Below are 27,094 nucleotides of genomic sequence, written 5' to 3' on the forward strand. Positions count from 1 at the left end.
AATAGATCCAGGAGAGATAATATGAAAATCATTGAACTACCTGAAAACCATGATCAAGGAAAGAGCACAGATATCATCTTACAGGAAACTGTAAGGGAAAATTGCCCTGATATTCTAGAAGCAGGAGGTAAAATAGAAATTGAAAGAATCCACCAATCACCTCCAGAAACAGATCTCAAAAGGAAAACTTCTGGGAATATTATAGCCAAATTCCAGAGATCCCTGGTCATGGAGAAAATATTGCAAGCAGCTAGAAAAAATGGAGCTACAGTCAGGATAACACAAGATCTAGCAGCTTCTACATTAAAGGGCCAGAGGGCATGGAATATGATATTCCAGAGGGCAAAGGAACTGAGATTACAACCAAAAATCACCTACCCAGCAAAACTGATCATAATCTTTCAGGGAAAAAAATGGGACTTCAATGATAAAAAGGACTTTCAGGAATTTGTGATAAAAAGACCTGAACTGAATAGAAAATTTGATTTTCAAATAGAAGACCCTAGAGAAGCATAAAAAGGTAAACAGGAAAAAGAAATCATGAGGGACATTAAAAGGTTAAACTGTTTGCATTCCTACATGGGAAGATAATACTTCTAACTCATAAGAACTTTCTCAGTATTAGGGTAGCTGAAAGGAATATACTTAGACAGAGGGCACAGGTGTGAATTGAATATGAAGAGATGATATCTGTAAAGCATTTATTGTTTATCCTTGTTTTTTGTGGGGCAGACAGGGTGAGGTGACTTATGTCTGGGACTGAATTTGGGCTTGGGGCCTCTGGGTCCAGGGCTGGTGCTTTGTCTACTATGTCACCTAGCTCACCCATGATGACATCTTTAAAATAAAGTTAAGGGGTAAGAGGAATGCACTGGAAGAAAGGGAAAAGAGAGGTGGAATGTGGTAAAGTAGCTCACATAAAAGAAACAAGAAAAAGTTTATGGAGTAGAGGGGAAAATGGGGAAGTAGTGGGGGAGTGAGTGAATATTACTTTCATCAAAATTGGCTCAAAGAGAGAATAACATACACACTCAAGTGGGTATAGTAATATATTGTGCCGAGGGAAAGTGAGAGGGGAAGGGAATAAGGGGGGAGAGGCAAAGGAAGGGAGGGCAGATTGGGGGAGGGGGCAGTAAAATGCAAAACACTTTTGAGGAGGGATAGGATGAAAGAAGATAGAAAATAGAGTAAATATCATGGGGAAGCAATAGGATAGAGGGTAATACAGTTAGCAATAGAAATTGTAAAAGAAATGATGAGCAGGATGCTATTAGAAGAAGTATGAAAAATGAAAACCATCAACAGAGAAAGAAGTGATGGTATCTGAATACAGCTTGAAGTATAATTTTATCTGTTAGTTCCTCTTTCTAAAGTCATTTTGTCTGTTTTCTTTCACAACCTGACTGATGTGAAGATGTTTTGCTTGGCTGCACATGTATGACTTATATTAAATTGCTTGATTTCTTAGGGAGAGGTGAAGAGGGAGGGAGGAAGAAAATTTGGAACACAAAGTTTTAAAAAAATCAATGTGAAAAAATTTGTTTTGTTTTGCTTTTTACATGTAACTTGGGGAAAATTCTAAATAAGTAAATAGATTTAAATTAAAAAAAAAAAAGAGTCAACCTAAGGGCAGGTAGGTGGTGCAGTGGATAGAGCACCAGCCCTGGATTCAGGAGGACCTGAGTTCAAATCCGGCCTCAGAAACTTGACACTAGCTGTGTAACCCTGAGCAAGTCACTTAACCCTCATTGCCCCACAAAAATTAAAAAAAAAAAGTCAACCTAAACTGTGTTGCTGTGTAATCCATACTTACTGAATGGTTAATAAAGGATTTGGGTGAGTGAATAATTGGCGAATGGGTCTGTCATAGCCCTAGGTGTACAGCCAGCCTGAAGAGTTTTATAGTTCTCTGGCTTAAAGGGAACTGTTATTCACATTCCTAAGCACTCTTTAAAGGGTGACTGACAGTAAGCTGGAAGAGCTTGTAATGCTGTTTTGAGTACAGAAAAGAAGATCTGCCCAACTGAAGAGCTGTGAAGCCCAAATCACAAGCAGTAAGCACAGAAGCAGTTTTGTCTGGGGCAGATGATCCTATACAGACCAATGGCATCAAAGCCAGGAGTGTGAGTTACCCTTAGCAGATGGGTTTTCCCTTCATATGTGCTTCCTGCCAGGTTCCTCTAAGTGTGTGCTCACTTTTCTCAACAAATACTGAGGGGACTGGTGTGAGATTTAGGGCAGGTAGAGGAAATTTCAAAGATCCAGGTCTTACAATTTGAAATAGTTAAAAATGATGATGAGGGCTAAGATGTAGTGACTATATAAGTTCAGTAAAAAAAACTGTGGTGGCCAGAATTTTGTAAAGGGCAACAAAATGGCCTTATTCTTTGAGGGCTCAGTACTGGATATTGTCAGAAGTCATGCAGAACCAACTGTGATTAATAAGGTGGGTGACTGAATGATGGGGTTTTTTTGGTTTTTGTTTGGTTTTTTTGGGGTGAGGCAATTGGGGCCAAGTGACTTGCCCAGGGTCACACAGCTAATAAGTGTGTAAAGTGTCTGAGGCCGGATTTGAACTCAGGTCTTCCTGAATCCAGGGCCGGTGCTCTATCCACTGGGCCACCTAGCTGCCCCGTGACTGAATGATGTAAGATAATAGTAATAGCTAACATTTATAGAGTGCCTACTATACACCAGGCATTGTGCTAAGTGTTTTACAAATATTATCTCATTTGATGCTCACAAGAACCCTGGAAGGTCAATGCTATTCTTATCCCCATTTTACAGATGAGGCAAACAGAAGTTAAGTGATTTGTCTTGGGTCACACAGCTAGTAAGTGTCTGAGGCCAAATTTGAACTTATGTCGTTCTGACGACAGACCCAGTGCTATATCTGCTTTGCCATCTAGCTGCCCTTAATATTATTTGGGGTCAAAAATAAGGTGTGACAATAAAGTAATGAGGTCGACTTTCTTGTGTGGCATGTAAACTAGATCTGAAAGCAATTCCCAAAGAAAAGATCCAAAAGGTTTGAACAGCAGCAGCACTGCTAAAATAAACATATTGTCTACCAAGTTTTGATGGGCACAATAACTATAATTTATATATATAAATTATAGTTATATTTCTTCTCAAAATTGCTCTAGTACTTTATAGTAATTGGTCATATATAACTTCTACCTATTGAAAAGAATGTTAAATAGCTAATGGATTTTTTCCTTAACATTAAATGTTTATCACACTTCTTTTTCCTCTGCAGAAGAAAAGACACACTGATATATTATTTGGTTATGCTGAATTTTTTTTTAATTATTTATTCTTTATTATAAGGAGTAAGCCACTGAATAGGGTAGAAGAGAAGGACATATTCAGAAATAAGAGTGACAACAAAACAAGAGATCAATAAAAATAAGATTTTAAAAAATAAATAAATATACTAACCTGTATAGAGTCTATAACATTTCCCCGAGCGGTTGCGACCTGCACGTCCTGCTCGTTGATTGGCTGATGCTTGTGACACTGGAACTACCACAAGACATTCAATAGCTGTTTTGGGATTATAGGCTCGAAGTTTCATAAAGCCACAGTCTATCACAAATACGATTCCATTAATTGTAATAGATGTTTCTGCAATGTTGGTTGCCACTATCACCTAAAGGTAACCAAAAATAATTTCTTTAAAAAGTAGACTGATCTTTTCCAATTTTAAATAAATATCAAATACAATCTAATATTTAAAGTATGTTTTAAAGTAGCCAAATATACTGCAAATTTTAAGGCTTTATCTTCAGATACTATGGCTTTCTTGGTGTAGCTAAGATATAAACTTGGCCTTTGTAGACCACGTTCAACTTTTTCACAGTGCCTTTATAGTCCTTATTTTTACCTTGGCAATTACCTTCTGAAACTGGAAAGCCCAGGAAATGAAATGATTTGACCAAGATCATTAGCAAACAAAACAAAAATAGAAAAAAAGGTATCTTTTTCTTCCTTTTGCTCCCTACATTCTGACCATTCCATGTCCCAAGGCTCCATGATGGTAAAAAAGAACCTGTTGCCAGGGTATCCAAAGTCTGAGGTGAACCCACAAACTTCCATTGCCCCCCACTTCTCTCTCACCCTATCATCCCTGCCTACCAGGTGATGAAGGTAGCAATCATAACCCAACATTTGACCTGCCTATGTACTCTTTGCCAACCCAGTGGAAAAGCACCGCCGTACTACACTTGGGGAAACCAAGCACAGTGAATAGAAGACTTGCTGGATCCTCCAGTTTTCCAAGGTGATGCTCACTACTGACTCCCTGCCAGGCTCAAAAATAAGTGCTTTTAGACACACCCAAACTTGAATTTAAAGGTGGTACTATAGGCAAACTGTGATTCAAAACAAGTGGACCATAAACCACACCCTCAAGACTGTAATAGTTTATCAACTATTGACTTATATGTATCAATATAGCATGTGCTGGGTCACCCACTAAACCAAGGTAGTTTTGCCATGAGGTAAATTTAAATATATGGAAGAAAAATAAATAATCCCATACTCTGAGATTATGTTCTCTAGTTCAATGTCAATAAGAGAGTATGTTTGTCAATTTCAGGAACCTAACCTAATACTGTTTTACTTTGTTATACAGAGGCAGAATAGAAATAGGGCAATGGAGTTAGAAGACCTGAATTCAGATCCTGGCCCTTTTATTGAAGGCAAGTCACTTACCCTTTCTAAACCTCAGTATCTTCAAATCAGTATTCTGCCAAAACCCCTAGATCTTTTTCAAAGTGCTATCTAACAATTTATTATAGGTTTCTAGATTTACTATTTATCAGCATGCCATTGACCAAGATACCTCCTTAAATTCATTTCAAAAATACTCCTTAGAGCACCGGCCCTGGAGTCAGGAGTACCTGAGTTCAAATCCGGCCTCAGACACTTAACACTTACTAGCTGTGTGACCCCGGGCAAGTCACTTAACCCCAATTGCCTCACTAAAAAAAAAAAATACTCCTGAGGCAGCAAGGTGGAGCAGTGGATAAAGCACTAGCCCTGGATTCAGGAGGACCTGAGTTCAAATCCAGCCTCGGATCCTTGGCACTTACTAGCTGTAAGCCCCTGGGCAAGTCACTTAATCCTCATTCCCCTGCCCCCCCCCCAAAAAAAGCAGTTCTATAAAAATGTATCACTCAGTTAAAAAAAAAAAAGTAATATCTCATCCTTGGTCACATGAAAACTTTTAAAAGAATACTGATAAAGCACAGGGCAAACCTTAAAGCAATATATAAATTGGAGCTATTATTATTAGCATTACCTTTCTGACATTATGTGACATTCTTTCGAACACCTTCATCTGTTCAAATGAAGGCAGTCCAGCATACATAGGGAGAACACGGAGGTGCTTTTTCATACCAGTCCGAGACAATGCTCGTGCTTGTTCAATTAGCAAAGAAACAACAGTTTCTACTTCCTCCTAAAATGCAATAAAAAATGGGAAAAGATGAGAAGGAAAATACCACTTTCTGATACTTAGGGAAAATTTTAAATGAAATTCACGCTCAACATCTTTGAGAAGCAGCATAGTGTAATAAAAATATCACTGGATTTCAAATCTGAAAACCTGGGTTAGAGATCCAGCACTTTATGATAATGGTTGAGCATTAGATATGTAAAAGTAGGATTTCTACAATTGATAAACAAATTTCAGGTGTAAAATTTGTAACTCAAATACAGGAATTGTGAACAAAAGGAAAAAGGTCCTGGGGAATCAAAACAGTAACTTGGCTACTCATTTTTCCTGCACTGTATTGAAAGCCAAACAATATACATACATTCATTGCAAGCTGTAGCCTGCGAGAGACAGCAGCAAGCTTTTTCCAAGAAAGATCATTATGTTGTAGGAAATGTTTAGCAGTGGAAAGAATTACAACTCAAATAGTTAGTTGAGGAGTGTTCTGATAAGACACCAGCACTGGGGCTTTGTTGCAGTCAAGCTGCTTGGCACCATTGGCCTGTGATGAAAAGACTATTTCTGGGAAAAGCTGGATGCAGCAACAAGATTTACACAACAAAAATCAGATGTAGAAACATGTATCTTCTGTAAACAAAAAGGACAGATGGATTTAAGGTCTATTGGCTGCACCATTCAACTTCCTACAAGTTAATCAACTTTGAACATGACCAACCACTTCACACTGAGCCCTCACAAGCTAATGACTCACTGGCAATGTAAGCAGTATGGTAAATTAGTTCAAACCATAGTGGTCTGTAAGTTTTCTAGAATTAAGGAAGCAAATGATACACAACACCAAATGAATGGTTAAAGAAAGCATTATGAATCTACTCTACAAATCTATTCTATGCTTCTGTACAATTAAATAAGAGAAGATACTATAGGAGGAATAATTTCTGGGAAGGACTTATGGTATAAAGAAATAAAGCAAATTAATAAAATATTGGTTCTTAAAAGAAAAAAAGATCCAATGAGATTACCTGGCCAGTAAGGAATGCCAATATATCACCATCCCCCTCCGTTTGGTGAATTTTCATCACAGTTTCCACAGTTGATTTGACATAATCTGGAACAGGACTGAAAAAAACAAAACAAAAAACCTGACTAAATTCACTTACTGTAACCTCGGTGTTAATTAGAAATCAATCGTTACCTTCTTAATTTGGTACCACAACCTCATCAAAATAAGATGTCACTCATCAGTATAGGCCTGACTAATTGAAAACTGGTATAAAGGAGGATACAGGAGAAAATATTTCCCTCTGAAATATGTCACAATGTTATTCTACTAAATAGACTCCATAGATATTATGGGTTTTCTTTTAATGTTATTTTATAAAGAGGAAATCAACATAGTCAGTACTTAAACAGATATGCTTTCTTTTGTAAAAACAACATTCATGATCAGTGGGGCATACATTTCAAGTTGTTCTCCTCTTAGCAGGGTTGATCCATGGACATCCTCTCACACAGTGTCCCCTGTCATTTTCTTTCTTTCTTTTTTTTTTGTGTGAGGCAATCGGGGTTAAGTGACTTGCCCAGGGTCACACAGCTAGTAAGTGTCAAATGTCTGAGGCCAGATTTGAACTCAGGTCCTTCCGAATCCAGGGCTGGTGCTCTATCCACTGCGCCACCTAGTTGCCCCTCTCTGCCATTTTCAACATCCATCTGCACCATTTGGAGTTCAAATTTACAATAGTCAGAGTTACTTACCTACCTAACCTTGCTCCTTGCCTTTGTCTCTTCACCAGGTAAGAGATGCTTACCAACCACTATTTATCACCTACATTGACCTCTTGAGAGCTTGGACATGGACAAAGAGGCAGAAAATGTGGGGACCAGTTAAATAACGCTTCTAGCTGTCAGAAGCCCTACTTGCCCCAAGCCTGAAAATTAGGACCCAAGGTGGAACTTCAGAGCCACCTAGTCCAAGACTTTCATTTTACAAATAAACTAAGACACAGGGAGTTAAGTGACTTGTCCATGGTCATACAGCAAGTGTCAGAGGCAATATTTAAGCCCAAGTCTTCTAATTATAGAGCCAGTGTTCTTTTCACAGATAACCAGAGACTCATGTAAATAAACATTAAGTGTTGAGGAAGACTCAAAAGCTGCATTTACCTGCTTGAAAAATTAGGCCAGTTACTACATTTGTGGATGTGGGTACTACAGTTTATATATCTAACTATATAATGCCACATAGCAGAACAAACCAAGGGAAAGAATAATAAAGGTGCATGTTATTCCTCATCTAAAGAATGAAGGGTAGGGGCAGATAGGTGGCACAGTGGATAGAGCACCGGCCCTGGATTCAGGAGGACCTGAGTTCAAATCCAGCCTCAGACACTTAACACTTACTAGCTGTGTGACCCTGGGCAAGTCACTTAACCCCAATTGCCTCACTGAAGGGGGGAAAAAAAAAAGAGAGAGAGAGAATGAAGGGCAAACCTTGCACCGTAAGAGATTCTATGAAGCCACAGGAGCCAGGACACTGAGATCCTGAAATGTCACTTTAATCAAAGGCTTTCCTTTCAACTAATATAATTGAAGAAAATACATCTCCATCTGAAAGTCTATTACCTTTCTAAGATATCTTAATAAATTTTGAGTAACTGAAAATCAATTTGATTTGACTATATCTAAATGACAGTTCTCTATAGAATACAGTATGTGCTATATCATATCATATCGCGTCACATCATAGATATAATTTTTAAAAGACTATTTTTAAGGATTAAAATAACAACAAACCTCTGTAAATAAAAGACATCCACTGGAAATGTCCTCCCTTCCACCGTAATGATTACACATGTATCCCTACCAGGGTCACTGGTTTCATTTTGATTAAAGAAATTCCGAAATTTCTATAATATTAAAAAAAAAAAGAGTTAACAATTTGCCATGCATCTCCAAAAAAGCACATTTCAAACAATAAGAGAATTTAAATCCAGGGGCAAATGGGAAACAACACTATAGAATTGTTACGGTGGACAAAGTAATGGGCTTAGAATCAATGGGTTAGAATCTCACACTTACTATCAGTGAGACCATGGTAAGCTTCTATGAGTCTCAGTTTCTTCATCTGTGATATGGGAATAATAATAATAATACCTGTAATAATACTTCACAAGGCTGCTATAAGGCTCAAATGAGATAATACATGTAAAGCACTCTGAAAACTTTAGAATACTATCATTATTATTATTATTAGTTTTTATATGCATACAAAAATACCTACTATGCAAATGGCTTTATACAAGTATTAACAATAAAGAAAAACAGATTCCCCAGTTTGTTTATAAATGCAGTTTTAGGCAATCAAATTTTAATCAATTTCCCATAAACATTTAGAAAGAGAAGTCAGCCTTCAAAACTGCATTCAATATGACATACCCAAATTAATTAATGAGTAGTTCAAAGTGGGAAGCACTTAAATAGTACTTTTGATCTGATTTCATAAAATGCCTCATTTCAGATAAAAATCTAAGTGTGTGCTGTGAAAAAGAGTGTGATTTGGGGAGTATTTTTTAAATATTGGCCCAAATTCTAAATTACATTTCTTTTTAAGAAATAAATTTCATTGATATCCTTTGTTTTAAAATTATCTAGATTTCTCCCATAAACCTCCCCCTGCCAGAGAGCCATCCCAGATAAAAGAATATTTTTTAAAGAAAAAGAGATAAACAATCATGAAAACTCATCACTACCCTGAAAAAAAAATCTGAAAATATATGGAATGTTTCACACCTGGAGACCTCCCACCTCTGCAAAGCAGTTGAGGGAGGTATCTTCTCATAGCTCTCTCTCATAGCTATACTTTGTGACCAGGCTCATTTTCTATAATTTTCCAACATTTATTTTTTTTATTATTTTGTGGCGGTTGTTCTTTCTATTTACGTTGTTATCACTGTGTAGAATTTTCTTGTCTCTGCTTACTTCATCCTTCATTTTTTCATACTGTTTTTCTGTGTTTCTCATTGTTTCTTACAGAACAGTAATACTCCATTATATTCACGTAACCTAATTTGCTAAGCTAATCCCCAAATTGGTGGGCATCTAATTCATTTCCAGTTCTTAGACAGCACAAAAAGTGCTGTGATGAATATCTGGGTGTCTATAGGGTCTTTGTTTTTATCAGTGACCTCCTTGGGATACATGCTTAGTAGTAGAATCTCTGTAACAGACATTTTAGTCAGTTTATATGCACAAGCTTAAATGGCCTTTCAAAATGGTTGTGCTGATTCCCAGCTTCAGGGCTTGTGCCTTTCTTTCTTCAGTAAACAGTCATGATTCCCATCTTTTGTTATCTTGCCAATTTACTTGGGTGTGAAATGAAACCTCAGACTTGTTTTGATTTGTATCTTTCTTATTCCTTGTGATTTGGGGCATGCCTTTATCTAGTTAATTGTGTGCAATTCCTTTTTGAGAACTGCTCCTTCATATCTTTTGACCATTTATTTATTAGGCAATGACTTTTTTTATCATATCTATGCATTTATACGTGTGTCTGTCTTCATCAATATGTCTAGGATAACAAACTCTTAGCTGAGATATCTGATACAAAGATTTTTTTTTCTTATTCTATCACTTCTTATCCTATATATACTGTTTGTGTAAAAGCTTTTCAATTTCATGTACAATAACAAAACTACCTATTTTATCTTTGCAATTGCCTCTACCCCTTGTTTGGTCAGGAATAAATTTCCTGCTGAAAGGTACCTGACCTTCTTCTAATTGATGATATAATCTTTAGTATTCAGGTCACATAGCCATTTTGAATTTATTGTGGAATATGGTGTAAGAAGTTGACACAAACCTAATTTCTGCCAGATTATTTTCGTTTTTCCTATAATTCTTATCAAATAGGGAATTCTTTCTTAAAGTAAGGTATGCTTTCAGGTTTACTGAACCCTTGGTTGAAAAGAAAAAGTTTATAATGCAAAAATTCTGGAGTACAAACTTTACAAAAATTATGTGCTAAATAAAATTCCAATTTTTTTTTTTTTTGGCAGGCAATGGGGGTTAAGTGACTTGCCCAGGGTCACACAGCTAGTAAGTGTCAAGTGTCTGAGGCCGGATTTGAACTCAGGTACTCCTGAATCCAGGGCCGGTGCTTTAACCACTGCGCCATCTAGCTGCCCCCCAAAATTTTATTTTTCAAATTCATTTCACAGAATGAGCCTATCAATATTTACTGAGCACCCACTATATGAAAAGCAATATTTTAGGTGTTATAAGAAAACCTATTATGATTTTCTCAAGCTGAAACTGCTCCCTCCAAAGTTAAAAAGATGTCTTAACTGACAAACTTAATGGCTTTTTCTCAATCCTCATCCTTCTTGACCTTTCAGTAACATCTTCCACAGCTGACCATAATTACTACCTCCTCTCTGAGTTTCAGTGACACTGCTCTCTCCTGATTCATGTGTAACCTAGATGACTGCTCCTTCTCTTTTGGTGGATCTTCATCTATCTGAAACCCACTCACTTTCTGTGGGCATACCCCAAGGTTCTGTCTCAAGTCATCTCTTCTCTTTACACTTTCTGACAACAGCTCTACCATTCAGTTATCATCTCTGCTGATGACTTCCAGATCTATATATGTAGCCACAGTGTATCTCCTAAGCACCACTCCTACATTATCTTCTGCCTATGGGACATTTCCAACTAAATGTCCTACAGTCATCTCGAATTTAAAATGCCCAAATCTAAACTCATTATCTTCTGTCCCTTTCCTTCCCAAACTCCATCCCCTTTCCAAACTTCCTTATTAAAGTCAAAGGTACCACTAGTCTTACAGTATTATCCTCAACTCCTTACTTCTTCTTGCCCCATTTATCCCCATCCAATCCACAGCCAAAACCTGTCATTTCTTCTTCCACAACATTTCTCAGATTCATTGCCTTCTCAATACTCATATTGCCATCACCCTAGTTCAGGCCTTCACCACCTGTTTTCCTAGACGACTACAATAACCTCCTAGTTGGTCTCCCCATCTCACATCTCTCCCTAGTGCAATCTATCTTCCATATGGTTGCCAAATTGATTTTCCTAAAGAACAGTTCTGACCATGTCACCCTTCTTGACACAATGAATAAACTCCAGTGGCTCTTGAATACCTCAAAAATCAAACATAAACTCCTCTACTGACACAAAAGCGTTTTATAAGCAGGCCCCTCCCTATCTTTCCAGGCTTCTTATAGAATACTCCCCTCTATGGTACAGCCATATTGATCTACTTGCCATTCTTCAAACACAACACTCCATCTCTCATCTCCTTGCCTTTACACTGGTTGTCCCTCATGTCAAGTATATTCTTCTTCCTCACTTCCAACTTCTCAGAATCCCTGTATTCCTTCAAGACTCAGCTCAATTACCACCTTCTGCAGGAAGCCTTTCCCAGTCTCTCTAGCTGCTAAAGTTATTTATCTTCTATCTACTCAGTATAGACCAATTTATTTACATGTTGCCTCCCCAATTACCATGGGAACTCCTTAAAGGCAGGGTCTGTTTTACTTTTTCCTTGTATCCTCAGCCTAACACAGTGCCTAGCTCATAGTAGGAACACAATAAATACTTGCCTGCTTGCTTTTCCAAATTACAGGTATAATAAACTGTACTGCTGAGATAGTTTCTACTACATTCAGTTCTAAGGGACACATTTTAGGAAGGACATTAAAGAACCAGAAAGCCTCCAAAGAAGAGGAACTAGAATTGTGAGTGCCTTGAGATCTTGACATATAAGGGTCAGATGAAGGAATCAGGGAGTGTTAAGTCTGGAAAAGTGTAATGACTGGAATGACGCCACCTGCTGGAGACTTACTGTAGGAAAGCTCCGCCATGAGGAGAAGGCCTCTGAGGGCAAGACGTGGCTTTTCTTTAGCGTTAGGAAGTGACGTTTGCTTGTGGGAGGAAGAGCCGGTGAGGCTGGCACTCTTGCTCTCTTTCGTGAGGACTCTGGTGGAGAGCAGAGCTAAAAATGCGCTCTCCCTTTGATAGATAGATGAATCTAGGCCTTTCCCTCTCTCTTCACCAAATTCTTATTCTCCTTAATAAATGCTTAAATGTCTAACTCTTCCTAAAGCTTATAATTTATTGGCAACCACTCATTAGATATTTTAGACAGACTAGCTAGAATTTTAGCCCCTTACAAAAGAGAAGTTGGCCCATATGAAGCCTTCTCTGAATACTTCTCTCCCACTTCCACCCCCCACCAAATTACTTTGGATTTATGTCATTTCCCCAGACATAATGTAAGCTACTAAGGGCAGAAACTGTTTAGTTTTTATCTTTGTACCCTCAGTACCTGTACATACTACATGTTTAATAAACACTTGTGGATTGCCATGGGGCAAATTAGAACAGTAGGTGGAAGTTGCAAAGTGGCAGATATAGACTTGATCAAAGGAAAAACTTCCTAAAATTTAGTTATCTAAAAGCCTCCTCCCTGGAAGATTTTCAATCAAAGGCCAGGTGACCACTTGCTCATTAAACTGTAATGGGGATGCTCATTCCATTATGAATTTGACCTCTGATGTCTGTGATTATAGCAACTACAAGTATGTCATAAAATGGCCAAAAAATATTCGACAAAATTTTACCTCATAAAATCTTTTATCATAACATACCTTTTTATGTATTTTTTATGAAAAAACATTCTAATGTCAATTAAATTATCTTTCCTACCCCCCAAGCCAGTGCAATTTAAACTTTGCTTTTAAAAAAATAGGTGATCTTCAAAATGTTTGAAATATCTGTCTAGGAAACATTTTTTTCCAAATTCACAAAGTATTAAATATATACTGATATGTTAGGACAAATAAAGACAAAAGAACACCTGGAACAATGCTCAAAAAAATACTCCTCAATTATGATTTAGTCACTTTGTAAGTATTTGTTTAAAGGAACATGTACAAACAAAGTGCTGAACTAATTACAACAAAGCATGTGAACTAATTAATACAATAATTTTCTTCCTCCTCCCTCAAGGGAGCTAATAAAACTTGATTTAAGAAAATCCATCTATATGAGCTTCTATACAAAAATGAAAGAAGTACATTTTTAACATGTGGGGAAAAAAGGAAAATTATGAATCACTGAAATTCACTAAATACCAATCAACAATGACTTAGATTAAAATACTGTGTCCAAACTGACCAAATTATATCATTTTCATTTTAGTCTTTTACCTAATATAAATACAGAACAAACTAAGCCAGGAAAATTACATTTACATGGCATTATTCAAACTATAATCTTTTTAGTTAAAAGGCTGAAAAGCTGGTCTGTGAGGGAACCTTGCTCATTTGCATAAAGAATTTACAATTTTTATTTTACACTTAAAGAAAAATTAAAGATAAAAACCTTCATATTCAAAAAACCCCAATTAAAATTCTATCTACATAAAAAATGTGTAGAAGAACAATTTAAGTCACTTATCTTGGACTCACTTAATTAGGTACAAATTAATTTCCACCCACAAGTTGAAAAGGAGTGTCCTCTCATCATAACTAAATCTAGGACAATGTGGAATCACAGCAAAAGCAGGTCATTCCACTAAAAGTGAAATCTTGTTAGAGGCAAAATTTATCTCTTTCTGTACAATAATACATGTGTTTAGCTGAAACAAAATAGAAGAGGTAGGGGAAATGAGTGATACCTCTGCATCCAGAGTGGCTGAAGCTACAATCAATCGAAGATCCCCTCGTTTCTTCTGGATCTACAAAATAAAGAATCAAGAAACAATAATGGTGATAAGTAGCTCTTTTTTTTTTTTAAAGAACAAAGTGCCTCCTCGGATCTGGTGGTGGGCTGTTGTCTCTTCTATCATAGCAAAAATCAAGGCCAGGGATCTTCGTGGGAAGACGAAGGAGGAGCTACTTAAACAATTAAATGATTTAAGGGTGGAACTTTCCCAATTGAGAGAGGCTAAGGTCACTGGAGGAGCCACATTCAAGCTATATAAGATCTGAATTGTCCGAAAATCTATTGCCCAAGTCCTGACTGTCATCAACCAGACACAGAAAGAGAACCTCAGGAAATTCTATAAGGGCAAGAAATACAAGCCCCTGGACCTTCGGCCCAAGAAGACCCATGCCATGCACCACAGTCTTAATAAGCACAAGGAAAGCCTGAAGACCAAAAAACAGCAGAGGAAGGAAAGCCTGTACCCTCTTTGGAAATTTGCTGTTAAGGCATAATTTGTAGAAGTGCTAAATAAAAAAACAAATTGTTATTAAAAAGAAAAAAAGGGGGGTGACTAGGTGGCGCAGTGGATAAAGCACCGGCCCTGGAGTCAGGAGTACCTGAGTTCAAATCTGGCCTCAGACACTTAACACATACTAGCTGTGTGTCCCTGGGCAAGTCACTTAACCCCAATTGCCTCACTAAAAAAAAAAAAAAAGAACTAAGTGCTAGGCTATATTATGCAAAGGAGGGGAGGGGAAGGGTTTGGAATAAGTTAAGGGCATATATAAGAGACAGAAACAATGACTGGAGTGTATGGTAAGGTAGAACAAAGGGTAACATGGATGAATGATAATCAGACGTTTTCTATTTGGATGGATTAAAGCTGGAGAACCAAAGAGAAAAAGGAGGAAACAGCCTGTATATCAAGGAGAGATCAGTGTGCATATATGCAAGTATGTTCGTATATGAGGGAAAAGAATCAGCCTATGAAGAGGCAGTGAGGTAAAGCAAAAAGAGTCCTGGATTTAAGATCAAAAGGTCCATAGGTTTACTCAATTAATAAATCTCTATTATTTATTAAATGTTGCCTCTAAGTAAATCAAACTTTTCTCAATGTCAGATTCTATGTTGATAAAATGGATATCATAAATGTAAATTGTTATTTTCCTGATTATAAGGAAGGGAAGTACAAGCTAAGGGAAATGTCTCGATATGAATTTATGGGGTAGACCAGTGGTGTCAAACTCAAATAAAAATGGAGGACACTAATCCATACATGAGGATCCCTCTTTGCCACATATTGACTTAGTTTTAAAATGTAATATTATCTATGTTTTATTGTACTTCTATTTATTTTGTTAAATATTACCTAATTACACTTCAATCTGGTTCAGGCCACACTTGAGAGTGTTGTAGGCTTCATGTTTGACACCTCTGGAGTAGACCGTGTGGTTGGAGAATGGTGACAAGCATGTATTAAATGTGTCTAAGTATTTATGGGAACAATGTAAAATAATGTACAAAGGTATACTTTTTAGTTGAATATTATGCATGGAGCTATGCTGCAAATCCAAGCGTAATCACTGATGACATGATCTTGACATCTAGGATAGGGCTATATGCAGTATAGTGAGAGTATATGGAGAGAAGGGAGGGGAGGGGCAGCTGTAGGACTGTGCAGTTAAGAGTATGTTCTAGGGGCAGCTAGGTGGCACAGTGGATAAAGCACCAGCCCTGGGTTCAGGAGGACCTGAATTCAAATCTGGCCTCAGACACTTGACACTTACTAGCTGTGTGACCCTGGGCAAGTCACTTAACACCCCCACCCTTGCCCTGTCCCCCCCCTCCCCCAAAGAGTATGTTCTTATATCAGAGGAATGGAGAATATGTGGAGGGGTGTCAGAAAAGATGAGTGAATGGATAAGCAAACATTCTTTAACACTGTGACAGACATACAGACTGAAAGACAGACAGATAGATGGATGAGCAGTATTGAGGTTGGGGTGAATGGCTACTAAAAATGGGTAGATGATAAATTAGTACTTTTTCACAGACAAATGTCTGTGCTCTTTACCAAATATGTAATATAGATGTGGATGTGGTCAAATTTTTCTGGAATCAATACTTATTACAAACCAAACAGAAATCTTTGTTACATGAAGTGTGAATCAATTTAAAGACATATTATGTTGGTATACTGGAAGGGCAGCATATTAGCAAGCCAAACACTTCCCTTTGTGTCCTGACAATGCAGTTTCTGTTGATAGAGCCAGTGAGAGTATGGAAAACATAAATGGTACATATTCTACTCAGATTTACCTTTTTTAACAAGCCAATAGCAATATCTGTATATAAAGTTCTTTCATGGGCTTCATCCAGCATAAGAGCACTATTAAATAAAAAAGAGGACAAATTTCAGTAATAGTGGAAAAAAACAAGCCTTCCGTACATGAATAATCAAATCTAGCTTTCCAAAGGTATTCTGGGAATTTAACTATACACTGCCTGTTTAGTAGTAGCAAAGACTAGTTATGTGAAAATGGAACCACCAAACATTTAACACATCTTTGAAGAACAATGTTGTGTTTACTTCCATCTCTAAAATTTTAAATCAATACAGTATTACAAAAGGCATCAATATTTCATTTTGAACTGTATCATAGGCAGAAAAACTATCTATCATATGACAACAGGTGCAAAGTCCAAACCGCACAAAACAGTTAATGACAGAGGGAAGTGTAAACTCAAAATCATATTTGACTTAGACATTGTCAAATGCACATCCAGGTGTGAAGCTTGGGCTTTATCTTGAAATATGAAAGCATATCTTCCCCAACTTTATCTCCAGACATAAAAATACAGACACATAGTAGTGCTCATGAAGTAACTACTAGATTTTTTTGTGTTGTTATTAAAGTAGACTTAAGTTCATTAATCAATTATACAATTCCTTCCCTTGGCTTTCTTTTTTTTCTCCCCCTTGACTTTCACTATGTAGGTACCATATTGGGATGTAAGTGGGAAGAGCTCAGCACAATTTACTGATGTTTTAACAATCACATTTTTAGACTACTTTAAAATGTCTGCAAAGTGTTTCTACTCCCTAAACTATAAGACACTGTTATTTCATCATCCTAAGCCTGCAAAATGACTTCTCACAGCAAAATGTATTTTAATTAAATACTGAAGCATTAACAAAGTTTGAAGAAAACTTGTCAAGAAAAGACATTTACCTATATTTTGTTAATAATGGGTCAACCATCATCTCCCTGACCAGCATTCCATCAGTCAGAAACTGAATCCAAAAAAAGAAAAGAAATACAATTGAATTATTTACATGTGCTCACTCAAAATAAAAAACTTTAAAGGAGCTAAAAGTATAATCTATTGACAAGATAAATCTACGTGCAATACCAATCCCATTCAACAGATTCTAAGAAAATATCTAAATGCTTTGTCTGCCAATTACTGTTTGAAATAAGTGGACAACCAACTGGGGCTTCTCTTTTTTTAATAAAGATTTTTATAACTATGTTATTTAAAAATATATGGTAAAGGGGCAGCTAGGTGGCACAGTTGATAGAGCACTGGCCCTGGAGTCAGGAGTACCTGAGTTCAAATCCGGCCTCAGACACTTAACACTTACTAGCTGTGTGACCCTGGGCAAGTCACTTAACCCCAATTGCCTCACTAAAAAAAAAAAATAATAAAAAAATAAAATAAAATTATAAGGTATAAAAGTACATAAATATGATTTGGGCACCTTTTCCCCTGGGCTTTTATTATTGATCTTGCACATAAAGGAAGCAGTCAGAGATATACTTGTTGTTTTCCAAAGAAATCTGACAAGTATGTTTAAACTAGATAAAGACTGCAAACTGACGGCTGTAATTATATCTTATCTGTTCATTCTCTAGCTTACATAATTGTGTCTATGCTGTAAATCTTAGGAGATCATCAGGAGATGCCAACATCTAGTCTTTACTTCACTCCAGAATTCACCATTCTAAATCTAATTCACTGCTAAATCTTAATAGAAATCTCATTCTAGGCTTGGAAGTGAAGCACAGTGGCAGGCACGTTGTAGACAATTACACTCTTCTTGAATTGCACTGCTACATTAAAGTGAAATGGTGAACAGTTAATAAAAATGCAATAATTTACTCACTGCTTAAATGCTAATTATTTTAACTTGGCAAACATAAAATGTAGGCACAAAATATGTGATATAAAGATAAAGAAGTTATAACTGCTGAAAAATATAGTATTTATATGCTTTATCAATTTCCACTACTTTGCTTAAAGTCTTAAGTCCTTTTAAGTGTAAATATTACAGAAAAGCCACATGACATAGTGGGAAAAAAACTCTGAACTAAGTCAGGACACCCAAATTTTGCCCTAGTTTTGCTCGAACAAGCCATGTAACCTCTTAGGCCCACACACAATTGCTTGATGAAATTCAATTAGATAATCACAAAGTTCTCTTCCAGTTCAAAATAGATACTATGATTTGACTCTCATTAAATACTTCCCAATTAAACTACAAAGTTCCATCAGGGCAAGGACCATGCCTATATTTCTTCCCACAGTGCCTATTTCAGGACACAAAATACAGCAGGAATTTGATATATTTGGAATAATCAGTGATTGCATTAAAAAACATTCTCTCTATAAGCATGAATCCTTCAATTTCTTTACATGAGCAGCACTAATTTTCTTCCTTCCAATACAGAATACATGGGGAAATTTGAACATTTCACCTTAATTCTTGTAGCTTGTGGGTCAGTGCAATCATCAAACCGAATACAATATCCAACCTCATGGCCCAGCACTGCACCCCTTTCTTCAGCAACTCTCCCTGCAACCTTTGAGGGAAAAACAGATAAAAATATTATTCCACTGCATACAACCTATTAAAAAACTAAATATACTTCCTTTGAGTGACTGTATGTGTACCACTAAGAGTAAAGGTGAAAAAAGAAGAGTATTTATGACAATCTCTGTGGTAAGTTTCATTTAATTTTTTATATTCTCAGACTTTATCTCAGCCAAAAAGAGGCCAGATGGTAGAGGTGAGAGAGTGCCAGACACAGAATCAGTAAAATATTTGTTAATATATAACTTATGGGGTTCTTTTGAGGCTCTAATGAAATGTATGTAGAGTACTTTGTGAACTTTAAAGCACTACATAAAAGTTGTTATTGTTATTATCATCATAATCGTTAACATCATTATTAACTGGATTATATACTTCTTGAAGGCAGGGAACATAAGTTGTATTTCTTTGTATTTCCTGTAAGACCTAATAGAGGACCTTGTGGATTGAAGGATCTCACAAAGAGCATTGATTTGATTTAGGTAGAACAAAGTAAACAAACATGTTTTCAGAATGAGCTAATACAGTTAACATTTATGAAAACTTCTTAACAGGATTCTACAAGTAACCCAAACCAGTTATGTAGTTAATAACTTATTACTGCAATCATTAATTGATTGCTCTAATAGTTAATTAACAAGGAGCTTCCTTTGGACACCTGCTCACCCTTTCCAGTTTTACAGGCTGAAAATAAGCAAACAAGTGAGGAGCCAACAAAAGTCAAGATTCTTTTTTAATTTGAAAGTCAAAATTAAGAATAAAGCACTATATTTTCACTCAGTTAATGGAAAAGAACGAGTCACAGTTTCTCTACACTTCTGTCAGTACTAAAAGAAAAGACTGATGCAGGGAAGTATTCTTCAGATCCATGAACTAAATGGGTTAACATAATTCAAAATAATTTCTGAGGGGCCCAGCAAAGGGCTTGCTGTATCATAGGCACTCAAACAGAGGAGGAGGAGGAGGAGGAGAAGGACGATAGGAGAGGAGACGCGACATGTCATAATAGCACAAGAAGTGCTAGACTAAAAGTCAAGGAACCAGAATTCAAGCCCTGACTTCCATTTACCTGTGCGAACACGGTAAGTCACATGTCTCCTTTAAGCTTCAATTACCTCATCTGCAAAATGAGGATAACAATATCTATGCTACGGTTGTTATAAGGAAAGTGTTTTGTATACCCTCAAAATGCCATAGAAATATGTTATTATTATACTAATTTTCCACTTCCAAAAACAAGTAGTTCTGTGGAAGTGAGTAAATACCAAGGAAATCTAGTGTGGGGAATTTTCTTTGTATGCCTAACTATTAACTGAACTGTCTACACTGTCACCCCCACCAAAATGTAAGATCTATAAGGGCATGATTGTGCAAAGCAAAGCAGTGCTAGGTGCCACGGAAAACCAACAGCTCCTAGCACAATCCCACAAAATCCAGGACACAAAAAACATTCGATGATGAAGACGTTATCTTTGAAAACTGGGCATCCACTGTGTGAGCTATCTGTTAATGTATCATTACCTCACATTAATGGCAATGTTTGCCTTAGTAACAAAACTAAGTATATATTAAAAAAATGAGTAATAGTTCCTATAAATTGTGTGGGCTCATCAATTGTTCTTTTGTTCCACCCACTCATATAGCCAGCTATTCAATAACCACCTAGAATTCACCAAATAGCAAATCTAAACATGATGTAATAAAAGAATGTTGGACTCTGAGCCAGAGGTCTTGTGTTTAAATTCCAACTCTGCCACTGATTAGCTGTGCTGCTTTGAGAAAGTTACCTACCCTCTCTGAGCTTTGGTTTCCTCATTTAAAAAATGAAGACCTTTAACTATATGAACTTTCTAAGTTCCTTCCACCATGAATCTGTCGTCCTACAGCCACGTTTAACAATAGTGAATGGAATATTCAGGAAAAGGAACAATAAACATCAATTATTTACATTGCTCACAAACTGCCAAAATTAATTTGCTAATCTGTAGCAAAGCAGAATTGTAACATAATTATAACTATACTCTAAGTTCATCAGCAAAACTTAGATAAACTTCACTGGAAATCTATAAATTATGTAATTATAACTTTAAACCTAAGAGCCAATGATGTACAATTCCTACCTGGACCAGTTCAATCAAAATTATATAAATACAACATGTTTAAACTACAACTGAACAGGGTGTGATAATAATGTGAAGGAATGATTGAAGGGCACAGTGACAGTGGAAGAATTATTGTTGTGATTTAGGATGATAGTAGGGACTCAAAAAGAGTATTGATTTCATTTAGGTAGAATAAAGCAAACAAATGTTTTCTGAATAAGCCAACACAAACATTTATGAAAACTTCTTAACAGGACTCTCCAAGTAACCCAAACCAGTTATGCCATTAATAACTTATTACTGCAATCATTAACTAATTACTCTAATAGTTCATTAACAAGGAGTTCCCTTTCTAAATCCAGCAAGAGAATATTGGAAAATCTGGTTTAGTGAACTGTATTATCTTATTTGATACTGAAGAAATTGAGGCAAAGAGAAAGTAAGTGACTTGCCTGGATCACAAAACTAGTAAATATTTGAGGCCTGATTTGTCAAAGCACTACCTAGCTTCAGGTGAATGGGAAAGATATATTTAAAAATTAATGTAACAGAAAAACAAAGGTATCAATAAAAATAAATTTTAAGAAACAAAGTGTATAACCTATTAATCAGATCCCTAATTACTCAAAAGCATTTACTGGAAAAATTAGTCAAATAAAGGGCACTTACTATCCAGACCATGATACTCACAAAGATTGTAGAGTTGGTCCATCAGAAGACAGACACTTCAGAAGAACAACAAACAGGTCCAGAACTGAGTAAGAGGGAAAGTGGCCTGGGTGCAGAGCTCTGAATAACCAAAAGCTCTCCCTTTAACAATAACCCAGATATACTTTTTAACATCAATATTCTACAAGTAATATTGTAATGTTTCATGTCATAAAAAACCAAATTCTTAGGAGAATAAAAATCGTGCATCATCCAGAGGGCAATGTCTCTACAGTTGCGTGGTGGGCAACATACTACCAAGGAAAAACTGAGAAGGAGAAGTGGCATAAAGAATTATCATTAGAGAGGTTCATGACCAGAAATTGAGGTAGGCCGGTCAAAATAGACAAGAGTGAGAAAAGGGGCAACTAGGTGGCGCAGTGGATAGAGCACCAGCCCTGGAGTCAGGAGGACCTGAGTTCAAATCTGACCTCAGTCACTTGACACTTACTAGCTGTGCGACCCTGAGCAAGTCACTTAACCCCAATTGCCTCACCCCCCCCCAAAAAAAAGAGTGAGAAAAAAACAATGCATGTAATGTAGAATGCGTGTATTCCACTAGTATCTACTTAATGTCAAGAGATTTAGAGAAATGCTGCCAAAACATGGGGAAGTCTCCATTGTAGATGATTTATGTTACAGGAGACTATGAACAAGAAAGGCACAGGAGAAGAAGGCATGGATGGGTTAGGATCTATCTGCATTGTTGGAGAGAGTGCACATATCAATGAAATCATAGACTATCCAAGTATTTGTACTTAAAATAAATAATAAAGGAAATGGTGCTGGGGGATTGAATATACGACTACCCTCTCTAATCACAAAATATAAAAATATGTGAATTTATAATAGCTAGGTGACAGTAGACAGAGCACAGGCCCTGGAGTCAGGAAGATCAAAGGAATTCAAATCCTACATCAAACACTTATTAGTTGTGTGGTCTTGATTACTTAACCTCTATCTAACTCAGTTTCTTCATCTGAGAAAAGGAGATCAGAATAACACCTATTTCCCAGGGTTGTTGTCAGGATCAAATGAGATTTGATGATGAAGTACTTAGAACAGTAACTGGCACACAGCAGGCACTTCTTAAATCTGTGTTCCCTTTCTCCTCATTCCCCTTAGAAAAAGCCCAGGCATTTTACTACACGCACTCCATCTCATGACAATCCTGTGAGACAGGTTGGCAGATATTATTATCCATTTAACAAATAAAAAAAAATTAAGCAAAGAGAGGTAAAGTAACCTTATTTGCACTGTGTGTGTGAGTGTGACTGCTCTCAAATTTTAGAAATTCACATAGTCTTTAGAAAGGGAAATGGCTTCCAAAATTGATGGACCTACCTATGAGCTAAACAGATTAATTTGCATATATCTTTTCCTTTAAAACGCAGACCTTTGCCTCTAAGAAGACTTGTGGTTAATGTGGGATGTAGACTGGGATCTGGATTCCTGAAAAACTTGTCTCTAAAATACTGATAAATGCTACAATTATTTTAATGTGACTGTGATTAAGTTAAACAATGTGCCCTCAGAATAGAGGATTTACTGCAACATTCTCGGATAATACCCAAATTGTAATGGGTTAAAAGCAGATTAATCTGAGCAATAAACACAAGAAAAAAAATAATAAGTTCCCTCCTTCCAATATGGTAAAAAGATTCTGCAATCCAATTGTCAGTGGCTAGGTATTATTTTATTAATATTCAGCCACATCCGTTACCAATTATTGCTTATTCATTCAAATACTGGCTTGATTTTTTTCAGATGCACAAATAAAAAAATTACTGGCCAATAACAAATGTAATTAATTTTATTATTATTTCTAACCTGAGGATAGTAAAGAAAGTAGGTCCTCAGTGGAGAAAATATTATGTAATCACTGGCTTATAACACAGAATTGATCAAAAATATCTGGTGGGCCAAGAATTAAACAATATTTCTTCATCTTTAGTATATAAAGTGATACATAATAATTCTTGAAATCAGAGACAGAATCTGGGGAGGAAAAGAAATGCTACTGAAACTCACTGAGACAGCAGCTACTCTTCGTGGCTGGGTTACTCCAACTACTCTCCCCTCTGCTGTCCAGCCAGCTTCTGCCAGATACTGCAAATAAAAGAAAATCAATGTACCTCTAGAGCACAGAATAAACACTTTATTTTAGCTGACTGGTTTTCATTACCACAGAAATCTTTTCCCTTGGTATCAAATCTTCCTAGAATTCACATTGTTTCTTTTTTTCACATTCCCATTCCTCGCTGGACTTCAGCAAGGTCTTATTAGTTGAATTATGAAGAATTCTACTGAAAATAGAATTAATCAAGCATACATAATTATAAGATCATAAATTTCGAGCTTGGAAGGTACCTTAGAGACCATCTAGTCTAATTCCATCACTTCACTTGGCTACAGACTTGCCCAAGGTCACACAGATAGTGATATGAGGGACAGAAGTAGGTTCTCTGACCTTCAGTGTTCTTTCCATTGTATCAAGCAGTTCGTAAGAAAATTGCCTGCTTTTATATTTTGTTCATTTTGAGAAATACATGTTTACATTTAACAACATCAAGACGGATCCACACATTTCAGAAATGTTTAGTGAACGGAGGTTCAGTAGTTTAAGAAGTTCAGGGGCAGTTAGGTAGTGCAGTGGATAAAGCACCAGCCCTGGATTCAGGAGGACCTGAGTTCAAATCCGGCCTTAGACACTTGACACTTACTAGCTGTGTGACCCTGGGCAAGTCACTTAACCCCCACTGCCCCACACACAAAAAAAAAGTTCAGAAGAAAGGTGTTATACAAAAATGTAGCTATAAATAAATTTATAAGTCTAGAAAAATCAGATAATGGTTACTAGTATACTATCAAAGAATTTATTAAAAGCCCAAATGGCTTCAAGGAAAAAAATCCTTGGCTGCTAACTATTTTGTTTTAAGGCTTCAGTACAAGAGAAAATAAATAGATTTTAACTGAATCTAAGTAGAAATCAGTAAATATTAAACACATACTCACTTGTGGAATCTGTGTAGTTTTCCCACATCCTGTTTCTCCAACAATCACCACTGTCTGATAGTTTTCTATCAAGTATAAGATATGATTTCTAAGCTGAAATGGAAAAAAAAATGAAAAAGGAATGAGCTATATGAAACAACCAAAACAAAGATTCTTTATAATCTGTGAAACTAATTTCTTTGTAAAGGTCAATATATTTTAAGTGAGCATATTTTAGAGATGCCTGAATCTCTTATTCTAAAGATATTCACAATCCAGTTACTTATAGATTATATGCATGTATATTTCATAGTTGAATTATCCTTTATTCACAAAAAATAAAGAGACCAGGAGTATAAGTTGTTCCATGATTGTGGTGGAGGAGATGTAGAAAGTACTATCTATATAAAGGTAAGCCATTATTATCAATATTCCCTTTCCACATGATTGCCCTTCAAGTGTCTGAGGACATTTATCTTGTCCTCCTTTCTAAGTCTTCTCTTCTCCAAGCTAAACATTTCCAGCTCCTTTAATCATTCTGTATATGACTCTTAGAATCCCTCTTGCAAGCTGGATCATTATTCTCTGGACAGGCTGCAGTTTAGAGCAGGGGTTCTTAACTTGAACTTTAAAAAAAAAAAAAAGATATATTTTGATAACTGTATTTCAGTAAAATTGGCATCATTTCTAATTAAAATCTTTTTATTCTATGTCTTAAAAAAACATTCTAAACAAGGGTTCATGGGCTTCGCTTAACTAACAAAAGAGTCCACAAAAAAGTTAAGAACCCCTGATCTAGAGCCACCTAGCTACTGTTCCGGTACGTAGTCTAAGGTCACTTGAGCCTCTTTGGCAGTCACCTCACATTACAATCTCAAACTGAGCTTATAATCAACTAAAATTCCCAAGTTGTTTTCAAGTGAACTGCTGCCAAGGCACAATTTCTTAATCCAAAGGTTCCTTCCAGTTCTAAAATTCTGTACTCCTGCAGCTGATTTTTGAAAACCTACTTGTAAGACTTTAAACTTATGCCTACTCGGGGCAGCTAGGTGGCGCAGTGGATAGAGCACCGGCCCTGGAGTCAGGAGGACCTGAGTTCAAAGCCAGCCTCAGACACTTAACACTTACTAGCTGTGTGACCTTGGGCAAGTCACTTAACCCCAATTGCCTCACCAAAAAAAAAAATAATAAAGAAATAAACTTATGCCTACTCGATTTCATCTTATTCTGTTTTGTGGGTTTGTGTGATCATCTGTCAAATGTATAAAGAAAAGGGTTTTTTAAGGAAAACAAAAAAACATTTACTTATCAGTTCTCTGGGGTATTATGCCTGGTTAAAGGCTAGATAATATTTTGTCCCTTGTTTTGCACTTTTATTTGACTGCTTTGGTTGTCACTGACAAATTTTTATTTTATTTTTCTTAAATTCGGCCTGTTATTCCAGCCAACTGAGATAATATAGGTAATAGGATAATAGATTTGGAGCTGGAAGGGACCTTGGATGTTATCTAGTCCAACTCCCTCATTTTACAAACGAGGAAACTGAGGCTCAGAGAGATTAGGTGACTTGTCCAAAGTCACAAAGATGTAGTAAGTGACAGAGCTTGGCTGTGAGCCTGGCTTCACTAATTCCAAACTCATTAGTCTTTACACAGATTTCATAATCCAAACTCTTATATCTACTATGTCACTCACTGGTACATGTCTTCTTCTAAGTCATTTGGGCCAAGGCTGAAACTCTGCAGAACACTCCTCCACAGACCTGCTTCCAATCCATTACTGATCCAGGAATTCACCACTTATAAATACACTTGATGTGTAGTTAAATCTTATTGTATATTCATCTGTCTTGTGTATAAATATATCATGACAGACTATCATAACTTGCAAATGAGTATTCATCTGTAAAACCAGGATGATACTTGTACTGTCTGTTTCGCAGGACTGTGAGGATAAATGAGAAAATGTATATAAAGTATTTTGTCACTTTAAAGTACTACATAAATGTAGACTATAATAATAATTACTGACAAAATCCAGATACATGGTCTACAACTTCCCCTGACATATCAATCTAATAATCCTGTTAAAAAAGCAAATTAGGTAAACTAGCAAAAGGTATTATTATTGAATCCATGCTGGCTCCTAATAATCACTGATTTTTCCTATCTAAAGATTCAGAGACCAACTATTTAATTTCCTATTCTAGCATTTTGCTAGGAA

The 27,094-nt window shown here is 36.5% G+C and overlaps 1 protein-coding gene and 1 pseudogene across 1 annotated transcript in view; one reads left to right on the forward strand and one right to left on the reverse strand.

Annotated features, from left to right (window-relative positions):
* The window catches only part of DHX35 (DEAH-box helicase 35), a 59,332-nt gene that overhangs the window by 23,160 nt on the left and 9,078 nt on the right, over positions 1-27,094 (reverse strand). The window contains exons 3-12 of the mRNA XM_043985919.1: positions 24,893-24,985; positions 23,909-23,986; positions 18,952-19,056; positions 17,425-17,486; positions 16,511-16,580; positions 14,163-14,222; positions 8,255-8,367; positions 6,484-6,580; positions 5,306-5,464; positions 3,442-3,652 (exon numbers count right to left, since the gene is read on the reverse strand). Of these exons, the coding sequence (XP_043841854.1) occupies positions 3,442-3,652; positions 5,306-5,464; positions 6,484-6,580; positions 8,255-8,367; positions 14,163-14,222; positions 16,511-16,580; positions 17,425-17,486; positions 18,952-19,056; positions 23,909-23,986; positions 24,893-24,985 (1,048 nt within the window). The remainder of the gene's footprint in view (positions 1-3,441; positions 3,653-5,305; positions 5,465-6,483; positions 6,581-8,254; positions 8,368-14,162; positions 14,223-16,510; positions 16,581-17,424; positions 17,487-18,951; positions 19,057-23,908; positions 23,987-24,892; positions 24,986-27,094) is intronic.
* Positions 14,251-14,703, forward strand: LOC122742168 (annotated as a pseudogene).

The sequence above is a fragment of the Dromiciops gliroides genome, chromosome 2, assembly GCF_019393635.1.
Source record: "Dromiciops gliroides isolate mDroGli1 chromosome 2, mDroGli1.pri, whole genome shotgun sequence".
Taxonomy (NCBI): Eukaryota; Metazoa; Chordata; class Mammalia; order Microbiotheria; family Microbiotheriidae; genus Dromiciops; species Dromiciops gliroides.